General features: G+C 47.6%; 9 protein-coding genes across 9 annotated transcripts; 4 read left to right on the top strand and 5 right to left on the bottom strand.

Moving 5' to 3' along the window:
* Positions 1–318: 318 nt before the first annotated feature.
* Positions 319–573, bottom strand: N7447_002923 (uncharacterized protein; the record flags this gene model as incomplete). The annotated part of the gene is made up of 1 exon (XM_057227198.1): positions 319–573. The coding sequence occupies one exon, from the start codon at positions 571–573 to the stop codon at positions 319–321; it is 255 nt and encodes an 84-aa protein (XP_057091214.1).
* Positions 574–1,299: 726 nt separating this feature from the next.
* N7447_002922 (uncharacterized protein) lies at positions 1,300–2,148 on the top strand (the record flags this gene model as incomplete). Its single annotated transcript, XM_057227197.1, has 3 exons — positions 1,300–1,527; positions 1,586–1,803; positions 1,854–2,148. Coding segments are annotated over 3 exons (741 nt in total), but the record flags the coding sequence as incomplete, so codon positions are not given.
* Positions 2,149–3,894: 1,746 nt separating this feature from the next.
* Positions 3,895–4,739, bottom strand: N7447_002921 (uncharacterized protein; the record flags this gene model as incomplete). Its single annotated transcript, XM_057227196.1, has 3 exons — positions 3,895–4,403; positions 4,472–4,598; positions 4,674–4,739. 3 exons carry the CDS (start codon positions 4,737–4,739, stop codon positions 3,895–3,897), a joined length of 702 nt encoding a protein of 233 aa, XP_057091212.1.
* A 1,077-nt stretch (positions 4,740–5,816) lies between these two features.
* On the bottom strand, positions 5,817–6,168 carry N7447_002920 (uncharacterized protein; the record flags this gene model as incomplete). Its single annotated transcript, XM_057227195.1, has 2 exons — positions 5,817–5,835; positions 5,921–6,168. The coding sequence occupies 2 exons, from the start codon at positions 6,166–6,168 to the stop codon at positions 5,817–5,819; spliced, it is 267 nt and encodes an 88-aa protein (XP_057091211.1).
* A 106-nt stretch (positions 6,169–6,274) lies between these two features.
* On the bottom strand, positions 6,275–6,610 carry N7447_002919 (uncharacterized protein; the record flags this gene model as incomplete). Its single annotated transcript, XM_057227194.1, has 1 exon — positions 6,275–6,610. The coding sequence occupies one exon, from the start codon at positions 6,608–6,610 to the stop codon at positions 6,275–6,277; it is 336 nt and encodes a 111-aa protein (XP_057091210.1).
* Positions 6,611–7,924: 1,314 nt separating this feature from the next.
* N7447_002918 (uncharacterized protein) lies at positions 7,925–8,389 on the top strand (the record flags this gene model as incomplete). The annotated part of the gene is made up of 1 exon (XM_057227193.1): positions 7,925–8,389. The coding sequence occupies one exon, from the start codon at positions 7,925–7,927 to the stop codon at positions 8,387–8,389; it is 465 nt and encodes a 154-aa protein (XP_057091209.1).
* Positions 8,390–10,785: 2,396 nt separating this feature from the next.
* N7447_002917 (uncharacterized protein) lies at positions 10,786–11,185 on the top strand (the record flags this gene model as incomplete). Its single annotated transcript, XM_057227192.1, has 3 exons — positions 10,786–10,864; positions 10,921–11,007; positions 11,061–11,185. The coding sequence occupies 3 exons, from the start codon at positions 10,786–10,788 to the stop codon at positions 11,183–11,185; spliced, it is 291 nt and encodes a 96-aa protein (XP_057091208.1).
* Positions 11,186–11,899: 714 nt separating this feature from the next.
* On the top strand, positions 11,900–16,926 carry N7447_002916 (uncharacterized protein; the record flags this gene model as incomplete). Its single annotated transcript, XM_057227191.1, has 2 exons — positions 11,900–11,964; positions 12,030–16,926. 2 exons carry the CDS (start codon positions 11,900–11,902, stop codon positions 16,924–16,926), a joined length of 4,962 nt encoding a protein of 1,653 aa, XP_057091207.1.
* A 1,097-nt stretch (positions 16,927–18,023) lies between these two features.
* N7447_002915 (uncharacterized protein) lies at positions 18,024–18,515 on the bottom strand (the record flags this gene model as incomplete). Its single annotated transcript, XM_057227190.1, has 1 exon — positions 18,024–18,515. The coding sequence occupies one exon, from the start codon at positions 18,513–18,515 to the stop codon at positions 18,024–18,026; it is 492 nt and encodes a 163-aa protein (XP_057091206.1).
* Between the last annotated feature and the right edge of the window lie 2,649 nt (positions 18,516–21,164).

The raw sequence follows: 21,164 nt of genomic DNA, 5'->3' as shown, positions 1-21,164 counted from the left end.
TCAGACCAATGATTTCTCCGGTATTACACTCTGTAAGATAGGACCAGTAGGCCCAGGCCCTAGCAAGTAAATGTAGTCATATTCAATATATGCCCTACAGGCACCTCCTTGACTCGGCCCGTGTCGGCCTGCTCTAAATTCCAATACCGCTGACTCGCCTTGTCAGTCCGCTCTTCTCCCGGAATCCCAACACACTAGTCAACGAACTTTACGGTTAACTGTTCATTCGTCATGGGGCGCTCCAAGTTACCCACGACATAGTCGACATGCTTCTCAATGCTAGCCCCTCCCCTCACCTTCACAACAAGGTCACACTCATCAGCCCGCGAACTCTCGGCGGGGAACTGCCCTGAACCGAGCCCTCAATGCCACAACCCGCCTATCAAGCACGACATCATGCTCATACTGCCCCGGCGTAACCTCACCTAACAACAAACCCACAGCACCACCATGATAAACACTAAACTTAGCCTCCAACCCGTCCCTCGGCGCCGTCTTCCCCGTTAACTCCAGAACAAGCGGATGCACATCCACAACAACCTCTTCAACATCCGCAACATCAACCCCAACCATTTTAATGGTCCCTAGGCAGTATATTTTCTTTGTGTTTATATCAGATGTCCTTAAATTCACGAATGATTTTACTAGGTTATAACGCCGGCTCCAACCGACCAGGATTAACAGATTGGAGAGACATGCCATTCTCTATTCATTGCTATCAGCCGGTTCTTTGTATTCAAATTTAATTCAATCGGTAGTGAATACCCAGGTATATTTCAATTTTATTGAGAGAATTACTCACAAATAAATCTAGTTCCGCCTGGAGCTCGAAAACTTGTACGCGGCCAGACTATATGATGCATTCATTTTCCCTATGCTAAAATTAGATATAGCCTGATTGGGTAGGGCCTGATCCACCTCTTAGTCTCTTGGCATATGCACATATCCACCCGAGGATTGAGTCGGCGGTTATGAACTGAATAGGCTTGCTAGAGTTTTGTCTTTTCTAAGCTTGCAAAGCCCTGACGGGCGTTCTGGGCGGTCGAGGCACGTAGTACCCATGCGTGATGTCGTTATCTTAGGGCAGATTCAGCAATTACTGTATTCAGGCCGATCTGCTATCTATTTTTTAGGTGCATATCCATTAGTCTTAGGGGCGCGTAACTAATCAAACCGTAGTTCCAAAATGAAATTCTAGGCTCTATACAACATAGCTATAAGTTTTCCAACCCTGATCCTAAAACTTATTTACATATTGTTCAACTATGAACAACACTCTCACGACCACCCACCCACAGTGCCTGGGTCCATCAGCCCGACGGGAGAGGGACGTGGGGCATCTTATCAACTTGCATTCTCACAATCATTCTCTGTTGCTGGACATCCGTATCTCCAAACCTGCCTGCCCAGACCGACGGTGCGTTTAAAAAATGGAGATACAAATTCGATCTTGCTTGTATTGCGCTCCTTGGATCTGAATTTCTATTGATGATAGCTCTTGGCCAATGGTCATCTGCACGCCGTTCAGTTTAAGTTAGTGATAATCTGCTCTTAGGTCTGATTAACGTTAAAGCTAATAGCGTAGGACTTCCACGAGGCCGGATGTAAGAACTGGACTATCAAGCACGCGTTCTTTGCCAATATCGGAAGCTTTTGGATCGAACCGCCGGAAATAGACCTTTTACCATCGTTCCCTTTGGACGCCCAGCAGCTCTATATCCTTGTCAAGGAGGAGTATATTGAATACCCACGTTTAGAAGAGGAAGAAATCAAAGATAAGAGTAAATCGGATGGACTGGCTAGGTGACTTATCTGAACTACAATCTCATTTCTATCTATGCTGACTTAGACAGATTGATTACAATAGCCCAAGCCCTTTGGTTCTCCTTCAACTGTATCTTTCGCTTTGCTCAGGGGCTTTTCATTACTTCCCTCGAGCTTACTACTCTCTCCTTTATCCTGGTCTTTCTCGTCACATCATACTGCTGGTATCATAAGCCCATAGATATCAACAGACCAATCATTTTGTGGCCTAAGAAATCTGTGGCTATAATTCGGAGCAATCTTGATCGACATTCCGAATCGAAGTGGTATGAAACACCCCTCGAGTTCCTCTCGCGGGATGAGTGGTTTTGTTCTAGATTTTAGAAATACTATATCCAGATCCTACATTACATGCATACACCGCTATTTACTCGGCCTAAGCGACGACCATACGATCGCATCCTAAGTCGTTTTTTTCTAAACGTGGACACCCAGGCGGAGAGAATCTGTGCCCTAACGATACTTCTCTTCAGCTCTATATTTCTTGTTACGTGGAATTCTGACTTCCCTTCCGCGACAGAGAAATTACTTTTGCGTATCGCTAGCGTCAATACGCTAGACTATGGGTTAGTCGGAGGCCTTCTTTCGCTATACCTACATAAATAAATGTTTCAGCCAGGGTTCACAAAAGCAAGGACCCAGGCTTCATTAAAGCGGAAACAAGAGCCCAGAACCGGATGGTTCAGCCGTCTTGCTAAGAGGCTTAGGAACATTGACCCTGAGCAGGATCCTAACTTAGAAATCCCCCTTCGAGCTTTGGTTCCAATTTTTTTTGTCTGTGTCTTTTATTGTGTGGGTCGGGGTTTTATCTTAACAGAAGACTTGATTGGACTAAGAGTATTGCCAGAGAGTGCGTATCAAACGGTCTCATGGTCAAAATATGTACCTTGTTGGTAGTTATGGTTCTTTGTTCATAAATATGATCTATGAGGTACACGATGATAAAGAGATGCAGCTATAAGGCCTACTTTTGATAGGACTTATTCGCCCCATTTCGTTATAACTAAGGAAAACCGCCGATAGTCTCCTATTCTATTTGGTGATTCGTAGCACTGTAGCCTTTATGTGACGTACGGAGTCTTGAGTCGCCCACAGGCAGCTCACTGGTCAGATTATGACAGGCAAGATGAATGATTAATGAGTTAATAGTAGTCCAACTTCGTGCCGATGCATTGATTATAAGAAAGGCGGCTAAGCAGTGCCCTCCTAGCTCACGCTGAAGAGTTTTCACTTTCTAATCTCTCAATTGGTATAATGTCCATACTCGTAAGATACTAAGTTGGTGTTGCGCACGACTTATCGGGTCGTCGCTTGTTGTAAGGTTCCTAGTTTATACTTGCCTGATGTTTTTCAGCCTCCAACGTCAACGATCTGTACTCTCAACCGTACCGCTGCCCTCGGATCTTACACTAAGTCCTTTTGAGGAATCGAGGAGCGATGCGACATGATGCGCCGAACTAACCAACACCAGAGTATAGGTCTATTCGTAGTGCTGTCAAGTTATAATCAAGTTGTACGAGTCCCCAAAGGTTCTGAACAGTAGATACAAACAACAATGGATGGATTGAACGCGGAGAACTAGTTAAACTAGATACATGAAGTTCTTTTGTATCCCCAGTCTTTCCTACCCCGGGACGTCCTGTCCGTACATACTGACAGTAGGGCTAGCTCGATATCAGTTTTGATTTAAAAATCTTTTTGGTTCTTTTTTAAACAAGGCCTTTCAGGACGGTATGCCTTAACTGGGAGAGACTTGGCCTCTAATATCTAGACATCCATGGGTTAAGTGAATGATGTAGAGGTACAGCTAACGCTAATGCGGCCGAAAGTTTGAGATTTGAATGTTAGAATTTGATTTCATTTCGTTAAAATATCTGTGGAACATTGCAGCCGCGTATTGCATGTTATCATAAACCATAAGACCCATAATGCTCGAAAATGCCCCCGCTAAACGCCTATCGTATGAAATATCAGAATGGTACGCCGAGAATGCTGAATATGCTCGGAGAAGTAGCCGTGAAATCGTTGATCATGCAGCAACTCCCCGGATGAAAAGTATGCGGAAGTTCATTAGGCCTTCTTGGTCTCTGTGGAATTCTCGTTGCCCGGTTCATCCTCGTCCACCTCTAGATCACTCCCGCTGGACTGGCCCATGTCGAGTTCGTCGTCGGAGTCACTACCTCCGAACACATCGCTGTCGGCATCGCTATCAGCCCAGAAGTCATGGTCTTCCTTCTCAACGGGCTCACGAACGGGAGTATCGTGTGTGGGCATCTCGAAGCCATCGGGAATGTCGAACTTAGACTGCTCAACATCGGCCTTGGCAAGCTCGCGGTAGAATTCTGGGTCCTTGCGGAACATGACGGCAGCGTCGACGTTCGCAGGGGAGGAAGGCTCGGCATCGTCAAGAAGAGAGAGGATGGAGATCAGGACCGACTCCACGCGCTGGGCAGGGGACCAACGCTCCGAGGCAAGCTCGCCGGACATCTCATCTTCGCCGGGCGCGTGAAGGATGGAGATGCAAAGGTTCCCGTTGGTGTAGATGTTCGGGTGGTGGAGGGGCTTCAGGAAGCGGAACTCTAATGGTAATGAAAATCTCGTCAGTCATATTGAAATACGAGGAGGGGGAGAGAGGGAGATGTCTTACTTGGTGGGGAGTAAGGGTAGTTGGAGGGGAACGTCATAGAGGCTTTGAAGTAGCCGCCGTAGTACATGGAGTCTGGGTTAATCACGATCAGGGCGACATCCCAGTTGAAAATGTCGTCATTGTGCAACTATACAGATGTCAATAATCTGCAAGTGTGGAAGTGTCAAAAAGACACTACGGAGTAATAAAATGATGAACGCACTTGGACATGAACCCACTTCTCTTTGAGAAGGGCCTTGAATTCATTCATGAGGATGCGCTCCGCCATGGCGACGATCACGGAAATTTGCGGACGTTGTAGCTAGAAAGATGTCGTGAGAGATTTGGGGCAATCAATTCTTATATAGGTAGGCGGCGAAGGCAGCTAGGCAAAATGAAGCCAAAGCGGTATTGAATCCAAAATGTTAGGCAATAATGGGATCACGAGGATCGGGGCTATTATGCCTATTGGGACCGACGGGTGCCTGAAAATTCGGTGGCGACTGTGACTAAGATGGGGCGTCCGCCACCTGCCGAGGTCCGGAGAATATATTGAAGTCCGAAAATGCCTACCACTAGAATTTATTCTCAATTGTCTCTATTCTCTACATTGTAATCACCTACACTTCATATTTTTACACATTGTTTTCTCATCCTTTTAATAACAGTATGTGTAATAAATAGAAAAGACATAAAAAATAATAATAAAAGGACACTGACTCGAGAAATTGAATATTCATACGTCGTTACCTAATGATAGAGGCGTACCTAGGTAGCTATACCTCCTTGATTTCCTCTGCCGAGTGGGGCGTTCCTGTCTCAGTAGCATCTTAGGCCATATCAACTATGTTCTGTCTCCAGACTAGATAAAGCTGTTAGTAGCCAAGATATGGGGTTATTCAGCCACTCGACCTGCCGGAACATACCACCATCTTTCGTCTTCCCAAAGTCTATTTAGACCACTCTAGGGAACTGGCTGACTGGGGTACTGACTACTATATCACCGGCCACAATCTCAGGTGCAATTCTGTCGCCAATTTCAACCAGAAAACTATCCTTGGTGGACATAAGTCACAATCATCTGGTTTACAAAGGCAAAGCAAAAGAGTTACCAATATCACTTTTCGGTAAGTAGGCTACGACAACATTGGCCCTCCCGATGGATTCTGACGTACAAGATTTATAATCTGACGGCCGCTATTAGGATCTGTTTGATCAAACATAGCTGTGACTGTGGGTGTGGTCTGCGAGCTTGGCAAGGAAGTATGATTGTATTGATACAATTGGAGCTGTAGCTGCTGCCCTTGAGTCATGTCATGATTATCCACATTGCCCAGCCATTATACGAAACTACAGTTTTAGATATTTACGATGTAAGACCTACGCTGGAAAAGGAAAAGCTAGGGGAATCAAGAAAAGGGAGTTTATGCAAAAACAGAAGAAAGAAAAACAGCAAGTGCCATGACACACCACAAATGAGGACGTCGGAGATGTGAGATCAACCGAGACTTTGCATTGGGGTTTTGGACAGGCTGCCCTGCAGCTGCCAGCAATGCTAAGTACCAGAAACATTGCTTGACTGAAACTCCAGTGGTCCTGTTGTTGTCGATAATGTGTGAGCACCCCACTCTCCATGTGCCATTAACCTGGACTTGACGCAAGAAGACGGTGTGGTCGTAGGTGGAGTGGAACCCATATGCAACCCTCTGGTCGATCATGTATTCCACGACTTGCCCAATCGTAGAACGTCAGCTTTGCTCATTCGGATACCGGTCCATCAAGTTGTGGCTATCAACCCACGGAACTTTCAGTTCACCGACGGCTTTAAGAGTAACTGTGGGGGGGGGGGGGGTATAACACCAGAGAGACATCGGGTGTCTTGCTGTAGCTAGTGCTAGTGCTAGTGGACTTATAGTCTGCGAAGCGAATGTTCACATTCTCGGCACTGAAGACTGCCCCAAGAACATGGCCAACAACCTGCTCAAACCGTCCCTGAAGGCCCGTTTCATCGCCTACATATGCCTCCTCCCGTCTGATATCGCGGGATTGAAGGCTATGATCGATGACAACGTGGGACCAACGAGTGGGCATGCTGGCCTGGACATTTGTCTCAAAGTTCGACCATAGATATAGAGGACCAGTATAGGTGGTCGAGTGCATTGCGGGGGAAGTGGTTTTGTGAGGGGCCAGCAGAAGTTTAGGAAGACGACTTTCTACTGCCTCGTGTGAAAAGACCCGGCGTGGTGTAGCCACAATGACGGGATGGCTGAGAGCTGGCTGAGAGAGAATTGAGAGTTGAAGGCTGGGATAAGAGCGAAGAAATGTAAAGCAGAAAGAGCAGATGATAGCGGTCTAGAGCGCAAAGCAGCTAGCAAAAGACCTCGTTGATATTCGCAAATTGCTAGGTGAGAAGCAATCGAAGGGAGGGATGTTAACAACTCGAGGATTTAAAATAGTTAGAGAGGAAGAGCAATGTGGAAGGGAAAGAGAAGGTGGACAAGAGAGAAGCTTTCGTACTTATAGACACCTTCAGCACTCTTACACTCTTACACTTTCTTCTGATAGTTGCCTAATTGATTTCAACGGGGTACTATTCATATCATTACTATTGTATGTTACTTATTGTTAATTTTTGCCTTGAGCATTCTAAAATCACAATTCTATTGACAGACAACGGTGCCTGGGTGGGCCCTGTCGCCTAGATAAGATACTACGAGCTGAGCTAGGCAGAGTTTGACTAGTAGAATGAGTACAACGAGGTGTCTGTCTCCCCAAAGTTGTTGGTGCGCTTGTGGTAGAATAACGCGAGCGGCGGTACGCAGATAAGCCTAGGCGAGTCAAAGTAAAGGCAAGTTAAATGTAACAAAGTGTATTCCTCAGTAGGACTCACTATTGGTAAGAGAGGAAACCTACGAATTGTCAGTGTCAACTTATTGAGGTATTTCATTTCAACTAAATCCTCCACAGACGTGTGAAAAAAGCTGACAAGCCTAGATACGGCGGGTCGAATATCCACGTTAATACTCACGATGCACAAACTGCCTTACCACTCGGAAATGGACTGAAAATCATAAAGCATCGATTGCCAGATGCCTTTAAGAAGATTCCGGCTTCAGTTCGGGCGAGACCGACAAATTCTCATAAAAAGGGATGGAATATCCCAGAAGAGTACCCAAAAAGACATCCCGAGGTCGGAGTGTTGTCTTACATACGTCTCCCTTGTATCATCTTAGGTCAGATAGATCATATTATTAAAGTCCTACTTTGTTGAGTACATCGGTCGCATATGCCGACTTTACTCAAGTACTCTCACCTAAGTACCGGGGAAACTAATTTTATGCTCTGATATATGGATGTTTGCATGGGCTTAAACTTAAGATTCACCTAACAACTTTGTCATCATTTTCATCTTCACCTTCATCCAACCTTTTTCCCCTTTCTCATTTCTTACCATCTTCTCTTTTCACGCCCACTATGCCTGAAATGGAACCTCATCCAGTTCTTCCCAAGATGATTGGTGAAACGATCACCACAAAGCCTCCGGACTCTGTTCTTTATCCCCGTCGTAACTGGATCATTATCGAAAAGTTGAGTGAGGATCCAATCCCTGTTACCCCAGAGGACTTCCGCGATGGTATGGGCCCTGCATACACCGCTGGGAAATATCTTTGTCGCCTTACAGGTGCTGGGAACGCGCAAATTTTCGGCTTTATGCGTATCTACAAACAAATCCCTCTAGCTGGCACTGAACTTGATAGCTCTAGCGTTCGAAAGGCACAGGCCTCCAAGCCATATAACCACGTGGAGCTGGATGCCTTGAACGATACGGAAAGCGAACGCCAAGAAGTGGCAGAGGAAATCAAGTACATAGGCATGAGCGGCCAACTATGGAATCTTATTCTCTATGCTTTACTTCTTCGTAATTCAACTCTCTATTAATGTGCGGCAATGACCTCGCAGATTATACGAAGTAGCAGTGATCTAATTGACTCATCATTGAGCTTCTTTTCCAGGTGACCTTCCAAGGTTGTAAAGTATGTAACATCCTGCTTTGTATTATACCTAAACCACTCGAATACACCTCACCTTTGATCCCTGCAAGGACTCCTTAAAATTTTAAAATAGAGAAGATTCATTCAATCGTTCATTCAAATTCCCAATAATATGTTCCGCGTGAACTCCGGCACCTCTATTCGGCTCTGGGCCTGGCCAGGCCCTAGGCGACCACACGGTGTGTTTGGCCTGCTTATAACTGCAGGAAACGTACAACCGAAGTCTCTTGGCTCAGCTTCTTATGAATGTAAATTAACGATAGACTCAAAACATTCAGCTCAATATATCCTAGTCCCGAATGATGCTTCAATGCGTCCCAACTCTAGAACACAGCAGAATCTCGTTCGCATTGTCAAACCCCGGAATAGCTACTCTATAGCTAGTTCGTTACTCTAAATTCTTGAAAGACCTCTTCCTTCATTGACTTGAGCTATGGAGGATCTGTTCTCCCCGAGGATCTCATTCTCGTCCATGAATTTCGGGATCATTACCCACTACAAGCCCGGAAGAAGATGACAGTAGAAGGCACTAGTAACATGGTCCCCCAATAGAAATACTAGTACTGATTGATAATGACATTAAAGAGCTTAATGCGAAAATCGAAGCTCTTCTGGCTGCGAAGAGCCAGCGATTCACGAGGCGGTGGAGTGGGCCTCTGGACGGATATTAAAGACCTGCGTCCTTATGGATAGAGGCCGCATACGCGGTCGAATCCTCTTGTGTACGGTTGATAGAAAGAACAATAAAGAAGTTATGGACTGTCTCTCAATTGATGGTTGGTTCTAGCGTTCAGACCTTTGGCCCGACATTCAAGACTTACCATCACCCTATGTGTATAAAAATACGGAAACTGTGAAGAGATGTCAAACCGCCGGTATCTTCCGCGCCAAGTCTGAAAGCTTGGGCAACTTTATTTCAGGAGCCTCAAACTAGTATATCCACCTCCTCCCGTCTCTTGGCCGTATAATAGGCAAACATACTATAAATCAATAAAAGCCACTGTAGCCTAATATCATCCTGAGCTCGCTTTCACAAACAACCCTCAACTGGGGAATATGAAGCGTATTATAATCTAGCGAGTGGGTTTTGGAATAATCAGTCGACTACTTATGCCCCCATATACACAGGACAATGTACGCCGAGTGGGGATTTCCTCTCTAGGTCTTATGCTGTACAACTGAATATACTACCCGGTATCCATCTAGTGTTCTACGTTAATCTCGTACGACTCGCGACACGAGACCCCCTTCCGTCCTAACTTACACACGAACCGTAACCACCGGTAATTATAGTGGATAACTAAGAGGAATGGGAGATTAAAGAAATTATAGATAAGACATAAACACGCAGGAAGAATAATGCTCGTACGAACTATAAAGTTAAGTGGTTAGGTTATACGAAACTAACTACAGAGCCAGTAGACGCGCTCGAGAACATAATAGCACTAGACGTGTGGCTACAGAAAACAGCACCGTTCAGGAAGACTAGTTAATAGGTCTTTAGATAAAGCTAATTACTACGCTTCGTGCTAGTGCTAGCTAAGTTTAAAGAAAAACCTTAATATTATGTGTTTATTACGTTTATAAAAAAAAAGAAACTCAGTTTTGTACGGCCTAGTAGATGAGCTCCTCCACAAGTATTGACAGTGACTACCAATTATCACCATTCTTTAATTATTGCATACAAGATAATAGCTCCGAATACGGGTCACATTCTATAATACTAGTTAGTTATATAGTATAATTTAGAATTTATTACTTACTGGGTGACGGGCTCATCCACTCACGCCAGTCCTCCAAGATGAGCTTAGAAGCACACCGGATGCTCAGATCAAGATCCCAGTATACCTCCTGGTGATGTGATTAATTCGTCATCGAGCTTCCTTTTTCGGTAAACTTCTACGATGTATCTTATTAAGGCTTTGTGCTTCTCGATTCAAGATCGGGATAATAATACCGTTTGTACATGCAGGCTGCGGCGCTTAGCATCCCACGCCCCCCGAATCATCGCTCTTTGTCATATATGTCGAGGTACTCAGCTTTTCCAGCAAGCCTGTATCGATTTCAGATACACCGTGACTCGAGGCTTTATGACAGAACCTTTAAACGCGATGACTGGGAATACGAGAAAGGAATAGAAGTCACTGCGGACGGCTTGGTGCACCCGAATATAACTGCCGATTGTATGCGAATGCAACTTCGTGTTATTCACCTGCTAACCTATTTAGTTTCGAATGGTGCATTATTCATGCCAAATACGCACTACATGCAGGAGTCACACGGATGTCGAATGATTATTACCTGGAAGATGTAGAAAGTGGTGATCCCGCCGCCGAAGCTCATTATTTAAGCATGCCTAAAGGTGATTAAACGCGCTTATCCTTGGAAATGCACAAACTAATTTTCACATCCTACAAGGTACCGCTATTCCAAAGTCGTTGATTCTTTTCCGTGAGCGTACTTCTCGCTTCAGTCTACGACCTGCGCATCCCATGTCACTTGATGGTATGCTCAAGATAAGTACCGAAGAGTAGAAGAGTTGCTGACATGCAGTAAAGACGTCAACACAACTCTGACTCATTTTTATCTTGAATTTGGGCGCACGTTTAATCCAGATGCTTGGCTTGAGATGAATGTCTACCATGAGGCATTTGTTGATGACCAGGAGTGGATGCGCCACTAATATGCAGGTTGAATCTCATCTCTTCCGTGACTCCATGAGCGCTACACGAAAATATCGAGATTGACCGGTGTCCCATATACATATTGTGAGCTCTATGTAGTCCAGGTTCTAGATGTATAAAGAACGATAAGACGTTTTTACAGTGGAGAACGATAAGCAGACTGAGACAAGCCATATATCCCTGAATCCAATGATGAAAAAGCAATTACCCCTCGGGCTCCCAAAGGAGTTTAAGTCGATAATAGCATTGTGATCAAACCTCGTATGCGGAAATATTAATAATTAGTATATGGTACCTCGCTCCACCAGCAAAATTGGGTGGTGGCCAATGTCACCCTCTGTCGGGAGTCCGTCCACCGCCGGTTTTGGAACAATTTGCCATTTTCTCTCTTCCCCCCTTCCCCAAAGGACCATATCTCAACACTTGAAATATCTTTGTGATCTTTCGCTTTGCAGAATCTGAGTAGTCCCCCCCCCTGCTCTTTTGCCTCAACGGCCCTCGGTCCCGGGACCCTCACCCCAGCGTCACAGTTCATCTCGAGTTTGCGATGACAACCTTGTCCGACAATCCAGTAAAATATTGTTGCTAAAGGGTTTACAATAATCAAATCCCGATCGTATTACCCATTTACTACTGTCGCCAGCTGAAGAGCTGTGTGATCAAGTCGCGCAAGGTCTGAGAGCTTCGGTTTTCTGCAAGCTTTGCGGTCAACCATGCTGCCGCAATGTCAAGGCCCCGTCTGGGCTATTGACGACCTGTCTCGTTGCTTCCAGCGCAAGTAAGTCTAGGCTAATGGATAATTCCGACCGTTGAAATTGTATGCTAATCACAAGATTTTTCTAGCATTCTTCAGGTTATACTTCCCCTCACAGTCTGCGGCGCTTCCCTGCTGCTGATCCTATTCCGCCTCGCCCATCGATATGTCGTCACCCGAAAACGTATCGCTTACAAGGTCCTCCCAAACAATGACTCCGAAGATGAGGTCCCCAGTGCGACCCAGGAAAATGAATCCGATACAATTTTGTCCCAAGCTGTACAACACGAACAATCCCAGGTCGAGATCGACCGCCCGCGCGGAGAGATCACCGTTGTAATACTCGAAATCGCAGCTTTAATTGGACAAGTTGCGGTCTATATCGTCATTTTGTCGACTCACGCCTGGGGCCGACATGGAACCCTTCCCGCCGCGACTGGGCTTGTATCGTGGGGCTATGTCCTTTTCTTGGTGCTGGTCCGGTTCCTCCTATCGACCATGGATCTTTCCTCCGCCCCGAGACTATGGACCCATACGGCAATCCTATACAGCTCCCAGTGGTTGTTCAACGTCATGGTCTTCCGATCTGCTATTATCCATCCCTTGTCGAGGAACGCCCTGATCCTTAGCACCGTTCAGTTCACTCTGAGTACGGTGCTGCTGCTCATTGCACTCACCACTCGCCGAGGCAATAAGCCAGTTCTGATTGAGCGAGAAGATGGATTGGAGCCTCCGACGCATCCCACGGCCAGTTTGTTCTCCCTTGCCACATTTTCCTGGCTCGACCCTTTGGTCATGAAGGGCTACCGGCAACCCCTGGAGCTTGCGGATGTTTGGAACCTCACTTCGTCTCAGAAGGCCGCGAACGTGCTTACAGAGTTCCGCAAGAGACACATGAAAGGCTCTTTGGCATGGAAGCTGCTTCGGTTCTTCATGGGGACTATTCTAAAGCAGGGTGCCTGGACAGTCTTTGCTAATCTATTTGTTTTCATGCCTAGTCTACTCCTTAAGGCTATCCTTGAGTACGTGGAAGATCCTCGGTCGACCACGCCCAATGCGGCCTGGTTGTTCGCCATTCTGCTTTTCTGTTGCGCCACGGTCCAGGGTGTGGCAGATGGACAAGCCTTATTCATTGGTCGCAAGATGGGTGTGAGAATCCGTGCGATCATTATTGGTGAAATCTATGCGAAAGCTCTTCGCCGCAAGGCAGGCGCTTCTGTGGAGGCTGCCCAGAAAGCCGTAGAAGATCCAATCTTGCCCAAGGACAAGAAGAAGAAGAAGTTCTTTTCCTTTGGTCGCAAGAAGAAGGACGCGAATAGAAATGATACCGAGGCTGGCAAGAAGCCAGACCCCTTGGCAGAGGAGCCCACACAAGCCAATGTCGGCACAATCATCAACTTGATGGCGATCGATTCGTTCAAGGTAAGCGAGGTTGGCGCCTATCTCCACTTCTTGTGGGCTAGTGTGCCAGTCCAGATCACAATGGCGGTTATTTTGCTCTACCACATCATGGGTTTCAGCTCCTTTGCCGGTATCGCCCTGATGGCCCTCATGCTGCCTATCAACCTTTTCATCGCCCGCCAGTTCAACAAGGTTCAGAACCAGATTTTGAAGGGCACTGATGCCCGTATTCACGCCACTAATGAAGTCCTCCAAAACATTCGGATCATCAAGTACTTTGCCTGGGAGCAGCGATTCCAGGACATTGTCGGCGAGAAGCGCAAGAACGAACTGAAAGCCCTGCGCAGACGATACATCCTCTGGTCCTGTGCCGCAACCGTCTGGTACGGCACGCCTATTCTCATCACGTTCATGTCCTTCTTCTTGTACACTGTGGTCGAGAAAAAACAGTTGACCCCTTCAATCGCTTTCCCTGCTTTGTCAATGTTCTCCTTGCTGCGTGTGCCCTTGGACCAGCTCGCGGATATGGTGGCCCACGTCCAGGAATGTAAGGTTTCCCTAGACCGTGTGGACAAGTACCTCAACGAGGAGGAAACAGGCAAATACGATCAGCTCCGTGATAGTACCACCGCAGGAATGCCTGCGAAGATTGGTCTTGAAAAGGCAACCCTCTCCTGGAGCACTTCCACTGCTGAGGACCAAGATACATCCGATGCCGACTTGGACGCTTTCCGTTTGATCAATATCGACGTCGAATTCCTTATCGGCAAGCTTAACATCATTGCTGGCCCCACTGGATCTGGAAAGACATCCCTGCTCATGGCTATGCTTGGAGAAATGAAACTTCTCGACGGTCGTGTCCATCTCCCCGGTGGAATGTCCAACAGGGCAGATCTCCCGGTGGACCCTGAAACTGGCCTGGTTGAAAGCATTGCTTACTGTGCCCAGGAAGCGTGGTTGGTCAATGACACCGTAAAGGAAAATATCATCTTCGCCTCACCATATGACGAGCGTCGCTATCGTTCAGTCCTAAAAGCATGCGCTCTGGAACGTGATCTCTCTATCCTTGATGCTGGTGATCAAACTCTTGTTGGTGAGAAGGGCATCAGTTTATCTGGTGGCCAAAAGCAGCGAATCTCTCTTGCCCGCGCTATCTACAGCAGTGGTCGCCACTTGCTGCTAGATGACTGTCTCTCTGCTGTCGACTCTCATACCGCCAAGCACATCTTCCGCCAAGCTCTTACGGGCCCTCTGATGTTGAACCGCACATGCATTTTGGTAACACATAACGTTAGTTTGACTGTTCCCCAAGCGGATCACGTTGTGGTACTCGAAAACGGCAGAATTTCGGCCCAGGGCCGTCCCAGCGATGTCGCTGCTACTGGTGCATTGGGCGATGAGTTCCTCAAGTCTCGACCTCAATCCCGCGCAAGCTCCCGTGGAGTCTCCCATCCCCCATCGGACCATGAACCAGAGGATGAAAATTTGAACGGCACCGCGAATGGAAATGCCCAAGAAGACAAGGCCAAGCTCTCTGAATCCAAAGCTACTGGTAGTGTCAAGTGGTCGACCGTCACCATGTACCTCCGCGCCATGGGCCCATGGTATTATTGGATCGGTGCTGTGCTGGTGTTCTGCTTACAACAATTGGGCTCTGTTTCTACCAACCTCTGGATTAGACAGTGGGCAAACTCTTATCATACCTCCAAGGTTGGAAGTGAGGATGCCGGACAGTACGCCGCCGCCGCCCACCTCAAGCCCCCCACTTTCAACGTTGGAAATGTTGGGCGCGTGAGCAGCTGGAGTCTGCCCCAGCTTGGCGCAAGCTCTACCGGCGAGTCTGATGGGGAGGTGAACGTGGCTTATTACTTGGGAGTTTATGCCCTCCTGGGATTCCTTTATATCGCAATCTCTTTGTCTCGGGAAGCTGTTCTATTCTGGGGCTCGCTCCATGCATCGTGGAAGATTCATGATCGCCTTCTTAAGGCGGTCATGCACGCCAAGTTCCGATTCTTTGACTCCACGCCTCTTGGACAACTGATGAACCGGTTCTCCAAGGATGTTGAGTCCATCGATCAGGAAGTCGCCCCTGTTGCGATCGGCATGCTCCACAGTCTGGCATCCGTTGTTATGATTGTGATTCTGATCTCATGGATCACGCCAGGATTCTTAATTGCCGGTGTGTTCATCACCATGGTCTACACTGCTCTTGGTGCCGTCTACTTGAACTCTTCCCGAGACCTTAAGCGTCTGGAATCTGTGCAACGTAGTCCGCTGTACCAGCAGTTCGGTGAAACCCTGAACGGTATCGTCACCATTCGTGCCTATGGCGATGGTCCTCGCTTCATGGTCGACAACCACCGCCGCATCAACTCTTACAACCGGCCACACATATACCTTTGGGCTAGCAACCGCTGGCTCGCTCTCCGTGTTGACTGGACCGGTGCCCTGGTCGCCTTCTTCTCGGCTACCTTTGTGTTGTTGAATGTTGGAACGATCGATGCAGGTGCCGCTGGTCTTTCATTGACCTACGCCGTTACATTCACAGAGAACGTCCTATGGCTTGTGCGTCTGTACTCTGAGGTCCAGCAGAACATGAACTCTGTCGAGCGTGTAAGAGAATATCTCGAGGTGGACCAGGAAGCAGATCCTGTTATTGACGAATCACGTCCTCCTTCCGATTGGCCCAGCCAAGGTGCGGTCGAGTTCAATCAGTACAGTACCCGGTACCGGCCCGATCTGGACCCGGTTCTCAAGGAGGTTTCGTTCTCTGTGAAGGCCGGCGAGAAGGTCGGCATTGTGGGTCGCACAGGTGCTGGCAAGAGCTCCCTCGCGCTGGCTCTCTTCCGCGGTCTCGAAGCCGAGGCGGGCCAGATCATCATTGACGGCGTTGACATCGGGTCAATCGGATTGCGCGACCTGCGCGAGTCAATCACTATTGTCCCCCAGGATCCCACCCTGTTCACAGGAACCCTACGCACCAACCTGGATCCATTCAATCTCTTCAGCGACGAGCAGATCTTCTCAGCCCTCCGTCGTGTGCACCTAATCGGATCCAGCACCTCAGGCACCGCAACGCCCATAACCGCAAGCTCCTTCACCGCGACGGAAACCAACGGCAACGGCAACGGTGTGAGCAGCAGCGCAGTGACAATAGTCGATAATAAAAATGTCTTCAACAACCTCGACAGCCAAGTCTCGGAGTCCGGCTCCAACCTCTCCCAAGGCCAGCGACAGCTCCTCTGCCTTGCCCGCGCCCTGCTCAAGAGCCCCCGCGTCTTGATGATGGATGAAGCAACTGCATCCATCGACTACGCCACCGACGCCAAGATCCAAGAGACCCTCCGCGAATTGAGCAATAGCACAATCATCACGATCGCGCACCGTCTGCAGACCATCATCGACTACGACAAGGTCCTTGTCCTCGACCACGGCCGCGTCATCGAGTACGAGCACCCCTGGACCCTCATCAACCAAGAAGGCGGCCTATTCCGTGGCATGTGCGAGAACAGCGGACAGATGGATGTTCTCCTAGACGGGGCCCAGCGCGCTTGGTCCCAGAAGCGTCTTGTCGATGATTCTTAGAGCAACAGCGCTTTTACTCCCTTCTTTTTTCATTTCCCCTATCTTATAGAATCTCTCGCGTACATATCCATTGTTACCCTACTTTGTCTATTACCTGTTCTTGGTTTCCCCCCGCTCATTCCTCGGGGCGGGGATGCAAAAAAAAGAGAGGGCGAGAGAGACATCAATGTAATCAACATTTTTCTGGCCGGGAGGCTTCATCATTATCATCTGTTCAAGATTTTCATGGTTCTGCTCATGGCTTACTCTCGCACTGGTGTGGTGTCTTCGGTTGATTTCTTACCTACTGCACATCCACCTGTTATCACATCTCTTCTGTCTTTTTCTTACATCTATTCTCGGATGGCACATATCGTCAGAATATATGCTTATTATAGAGAATGAGAATGCTTGCGATATTACTTCGGGTTGTGTAGAGCTTTCTTTCAAATATATCGTTAGCTCAAGGAGCTAGCTATGTGCTAGCTATGTAGGTTCATGACGCGTGCTTTTTAGTGTAGCAATCATTGATGCATTTGTATTCAGAACCAATAAGCATACATTGGCCCCTTGGAGATGATCCCAAAGAACAGAATGGGGGTCTTCGATCTGAACTGCCCATCTTTTAAAGCTTCGTCGTTGCCTCTGTGCCTGCTTAGCAACTCTCGAACACAAAGCGCCTAGCAATTCATTCCGGTCGCATAAACGTGCCATCCTCAGTATCTCCACTCAACTGACATTCTCATTGCTTGGCGCGAATTAGTACGGGAAGGTTCCAGTTGGATCACAGCATTCGAGCCGTCACGCACGGTTGGACGTGCCAGGATATCCACCCAAGCCCTAATTCTAGAGCTAGTATTCCCCGATTTCTCAAAGTATTCCACGAAATCGAAGGAATTCCATAATGGGGATGAGGTCGATGGGGATGGGACTGCAAGTCCCACAGTAATCAAACAAGCCTCCGACCGGGTGGGGAAAGGACAGAGCTCCCAAGACCGGAATATCCCATGGGAAATCGCATAGTCCGAATCCCAGACTTCTTTTCGTAAAGCGCAAGAAAAGAAGGAAGTGAGATAAGTTATTTCAACAAAATTAATCCAACAGCCACACGTCCATTCTCACTTCTTCGCACGGATCCCCCTCAATATGGTAAAGAAGCACACGATGGCAGCGGAGACGACGAAAAATCCAAACGGCGGCCAGTAAATCGGGTAATCGTCCGATTCCAATGTTACGAGAGACTGTTTCAGACCAGGCTGGAACTGCGACTGTTTCGGCTTTGTGTCTTGTGTGCTATCCGGGATTGCCGGTGCCGTGCCGATCGCTGCATCCGGATTCGGAAGTGATTTTTGAAGCTCCGTCTCCATTTTATGCACCGGTCCAGACTCCGTGTTTGATGGTATTGACGAATGCACGAAGCCTGCTTCGCGCATGGCTGTTTCTTTCAATATTGCTTCGAGTTCATCTTGATCAGGAAGGGTCTCCGGGAAGTAGTAGCGCTTATTGTATGACGCAAGGGATTTGGATGCGATTGGGGTGGAGGGGGTTGGAAGGGCGAGAATTTGGATTGAGTGTATTAATATGAAGACCAGGGCAAGTTTGCCGGCCATCTTGTTCTGCGTTGTTGCGATATGGTGTGATAACGGAAGGTCACGCGGAATTTGATAAGATCGATGCGCTTTTCCAAGATAGCAGAATAAGAGAGAAGAGAAGAATAAATCCAGAGGGTAGAGCAGAGTGCGCATAAGACAGACTTTATGATTTACCAAGGTATGAGTTTAGTATGACTTAATGCATTTAGGGTCCTAAGGGCCTTGGCAAAAGTTGGGAAAATCCACGGGTTCATAATGTTATGATCTATTGGGTATAGAAGGGTATGAAAGATAAGGGCCTGGGCTTTGATATATTGCGAAAAGCGCCAGTGTAAAAACAGCTGCGCCAAGATATCCCGGGATGAGCCGCTGCATCCCGGAAGTGATAGTTTAGGTGTATTCGGTTTTTTTTTTTTTGGAATGTGACTATTGCCAATCTCGTGTACGAAACGTATGGCACATAAACTTTACTAATCACATCTGAGCTGAAGGGATAGTAAATGTAGGCTTGACCTAAATAATCAGAAACTCCTACGGCTGGCCTGTGAACTTACCTGAGAAGTGAGTAGGAAGTTGCTCTTCTAGGCCGTCGACGCCGGGTCCACCAACTGGTAATGGGTTAGGAATTTACCCGTAGACTTCTTTCGCATAATAAATGGCTGAAGAGCACTATCGGTATAGATAGCCAGATCTCCATTCTCGACAGGCCACTGAGACTGAACCCATAGCCTGACTTTGTATAAGCAAAACTTGCCAGCCACACATGTAATGAAGATCCTCTCTCAGATGGCGAAAGCAACAATCCATGTATCTATAGTGTCCCGCGGATTTTTGATAGATTTCCCGCATTATATGCAGGATGTCATCTATGGAATATTCATCGCATCGATCGCTGTGGGAGAAATATGCCCGAACAAATCTCTCGCGCGCAGTCGTCGAGTCATGATGAACGCGGTTACCTCTCGTAACACCTGTTCAATGGGTTTGTTGTAGCCCGGTGGAAATGCGTCCCGGGCGGCAGGGACCAGTCCGTACAGAGTGAAGAACTTGTCCCGTGGATCGGTGCAGCTACGATAGCATGCTTAAGAGAAGAGCTGATAAAACCCGCGCCTTTCCGTCTGGTGTATCAACGCAGTCTCCGCGCTGTGTGAAAAACCGGTATTCCCGACGGAATACCCACGGCATCAGATCTCTTATACTCTCCCAGTGCCCGATGTCTTTTGTTTTATCCCGATATGCTTGGACTTTTTGGCCACCGTATACTTCTGCTCTACCATGACCATCCGTTCCAGTTTTATACATTTCTCTGGCCGGAGATTGCAAATTTGTGATACCTTCAATCAGAGCTTTCATGGGGACTTTCAAAGCATCGCTTACCTGATGATCAAGTAGTTCGGAACACAATATCCAGGCTGTAAAAACATGGCTGCCGCAGACACTGATCGGCTCGTCTTTGGGAAGATGATACTCCTGAAAGGTCCACATGTGAGTCCAATACGCCAGCACTGTCGCAGTTTGCTTTTCGCGTCTGGCGCTGCCAGAAAACACCGCCCTCATTTCGAGTTTCCACCAGTAACGGGCTCCCCTATTGACCCTTTTGTAAATATGCCTGTCCAGCCATGAGAAGCCCCGATTGATCCGGAGTGTGGACGCTCCCATCAAGGCTACCACGCGGCTAGCTCTGACATCAATCTCGCGCATAAGAAAGATCTGGCTATCCCTTTCTCTTATGTTGATTTGATGACGCAGACAAAGTCCACCCAGAGGACTCGAGGTGTCTGGATGGAGAGTCAGCAGTCGGATCTCGTGCATTTCTGGCCTGAGTGCCTGATAAGGATATGCCATTTCTTTCGAGCCGCCAAAGAGATGTAAATGTCGCTGTTAAAAAGGGTGAGATTCTTGTGATGGAAACGGGCTATTTAGATCCCAGAGATACGCATGGACTGAACGGACACGTTGCTACCAGGACTTTATGTCCCTAGAGCAAGGTCAGCCTTGGGCTATACAGCAAATAAAAAAACAGTCCTAGTAAGGCTGTTTTTGCTTTTTGTCTTCCTCTTTCTTTCACACGCATCTGAACCCCGCATGCTGGGGACCGTGGCAGTGCTCGGACCTCAGTGCTCCGTTTGTGACGCCTCGTGTCGGAGATCCTAAAGGATGTGCATATTTTGCGGCGTTGGAGATGAATACGGTTACAGTGGCCGCGATTCCTGTGAGGCGAGGATCGAAGACTTGCTATCTGAGCTCGAATTCGCCAGTGGTGCTGTGGCTGGTCGGTCTTTTTAATACCACGGGGTACGTACTAGTCCATATTCTTGTTCTTTATTGGACGTGCACTTATCGGGGGTGCTGCACGTACTCAATCATATAGCCAGTCATGCAGATACTCTCAAGCCCAAGGTACATGAGCTACACCATATCTGCAAGAAATTGCGTTATTTAACACACAACCAATGACTATCGTTCCAGTCAAGGTGAACATGATGGTGCAGATGGAATGCAGAAATAGGGCTTTGAACATCGTCGACATTCCAATGATACTTGACGCGCGACAATCGTATAGTTCGCCTGAAAAGAATGCCCGTAACGTATCACCTAGTCTGCCAATGACTCGCGCTTTATCCGTGATGAAGTCTGATTGGGTGGCGAGATACTTGATTTGGGGTA

This window comes from Penicillium robsamsonii (assembly GCF_028829455.1).
Source record: "Penicillium robsamsonii strain IBT 29466 chromosome Unknown utg000001l_segment0_segment0, whole genome shotgun sequence".
NCBI lineage: Eukaryota > Fungi > Ascomycota > Eurotiomycetes > Eurotiales > Aspergillaceae > Penicillium > Penicillium robsamsonii.
The sequence above is the reverse complement of the archived record's forward strand: the minus strand, read 5'-3'. Positions and strand labels throughout refer to the sequence as shown.